The 1,990-nt window shown below is 43.5% G+C and overlaps 1 protein-coding gene across 1 annotated transcript; it reads left to right on the top strand.

The window, feature by feature from the left end:
- The first annotated feature begins 310 nt into the window (after nt 1-310).
- LOC133308980 (uncharacterized) lies at nt 311-877 on the top strand. The gene has a single exon (XM_061509709.1). It carries the CDS (start codon nt 311-313, stop codon nt 875-877), a length of 567 nt encoding a protein of 188 aa, XP_061365693.1.
- The last annotated feature ends 1,113 nt before the right edge of the window (nt 878-1,990 follow it).

Raw genomic sequence — 1,990 nt, 5'->3', positions numbered from 1 at the left:
GACTGTTACATAATTGTTGCTTGCATATGATAAAATGTTTAATTGTTAGAAATATATTAATTGTTATATTTAGACTGTCAGAAATATGCCGTGATAGGGACAGATGCATTATTAACTTATCTGATTTGAACTCGAGTACCCACTTGGGATTGCTGTCATGAATAGCTTGTAGTTAGTCTAATCAGCTCATTTCGTTGTATTGTGAGTGCAGAAACATGGCAGGTATCCGCGGTTCTACTCAGGGAAGAACTGGTAATGCACCTTACGACCTTATCACTACCGTAGGGGTTTGGCCACTTTTGTCCAAAACATGAGTCAAGAGTGGAGAGAATATCGGCATCAGAATCCGAACCAATCCCAGATGCATGAAAATGCTGAAGAAATCGCTAGACGGAGGTTTAAAGACTTCCGAAACTTTCAGCCACCTACATTTGAAGGTGGGGATAATCCTGAGGCTGCAGCAAGATGGCTGCAGATGATCGAGCACATATTTGAACGTATGGGATGCCCTGAAGCGCAGAAGGCTGACTATGCCTCATACCAGCTGATTGATGAAGCTTTGACTTGGTGGACCAGTGCGAGGGCTCTGCTTCGAGCCCAAAATGTTGATCTGACTTGGGCTGTGTTCCGAAGGGTTTTACTCGACAAGTATTTCCCAAAGGCCATGAGAAGAATGAAACACACTGAGTTGTTGTCACTACGGCAGGATAACATGACTGTCAATGAAGATATTGCTAAATTTGGGCATCTGATGGAATATGCCAATTTTGATCGAAACATCTACGATGAAGAGTGGCAAGTGGAGAAATATGAAAGTGGACTGCACCCAGAGATCCGTAAGCTCATGTTGACTACAGCTAATCGCACTCTGCCATAATTAATCAATCAGAGCCGGCAAGCGGAAGAAATTATCAATGAAGCGAAGAATCTGTCTAAGCAGCCAATTCAAAGTCAGGGAGGAAGTAAAGTGGGCCGGTTCTTCAGAAAGATTGCTGGAATGAATAGGGGAAAGGGTCCGCAATTGCAAGCTCGAACTGGAAACTTCAAGAGGAATAATGCTCCTGGTCAATCGTCTGCCGGACGACAGGGTCCCAACGCTTGTACTACTCGTGGAAAGTATCATCCTGGAGTCTGCCGAAGTAGGAACAACTTATGCTACGGGGTGGACAGTCGGGGCACTTTGTTTCTGATTGCCCACAGGATCCTAATCGACCTCCTACTCAAGCTCAGGTGTTCACCCTTGATGCAAATGAAGCTCAGAAGTATCTGAATCTGATTCGAGGTAATGAAATTCTGAACGGTTCTCCTCTTTTTGTTATCTTTGATTCTGGAGCATCAGGTTCTTTTATGACGAAACACACTGCTATGAGAATAGGCATCACCCCAGCTCCGTTACCTTATGAGTTACAAATCAGTACTCCTACTGGAGGATCTTGTACTGCATCAGAGATCTGCAGAGGTGTTATTTTGCAATTTGAAGGGAACACTTATACAGTGAATTTAGTGGTTCTACCGGTGTTCAATTTTGAGGTGATTATCGGTATGGACTGGTTGATGGAGAACGGAATAACATTGGACTGTCAAGCAGGGAAAGTCATAGTTCCTTCGAAAGATGGTAATTTTCAGCCTTTTGCTGCTATTTCTTTATTACAAGTTCGAAAAGAGCTCCTTCGGGGAGCTGAAGGTTATCTGTTGTTGATTGAGTCTGAGACTTCGGTTGACAACCAAATTCAGAATGTTCCTGTTGTAAATGAATTCGAGGAGGTGTTCCCAGATGAAATTCCTCGATTACCTCCTCATCGGGAAATAGAATTTCCCATTGAACTTATTCCCGGAGTTGGACCTATTTCCATTGCTTCGTACCATATGGCACCTTTGGAACTTCGGGAGCTGAAGAAGCAGATAGAAGAGCTGCTGTCAAAAGAATTCATCAAACCCGGTACTTCTCCATGGGGTGCTCCAGCAATTCTGATTAAGAAAAAGGATGGTA

This window comes from Gastrolobium bilobum, unplaced genomic scaffold (assembly GCF_033153095.1).
Source record: "Gastrolobium bilobum isolate Gb01-03AN ecotype WA unplaced genomic scaffold, APGP_CSIRO_Gbil_v1 utg44646, whole genome shotgun sequence".
NCBI classification, from domain to species: Eukaryota; Viridiplantae; Streptophyta; class Magnoliopsida; order Fabales; family Fabaceae; genus Gastrolobium; species Gastrolobium bilobum.
Note: the sequence above shows the minus strand (reverse complement) of the source record. Positions and strands in the feature narration are given on the sequence as shown.

Excerpts from the sequence above, each read along its gene's own strand:
- LOC133308980 (XM_061509709.1), top strand. The coding sequence starts at position 311 with ATGAGTCAAGAGTGGAGAGAATATCGGCATCAGAATCCGAACCAATCC.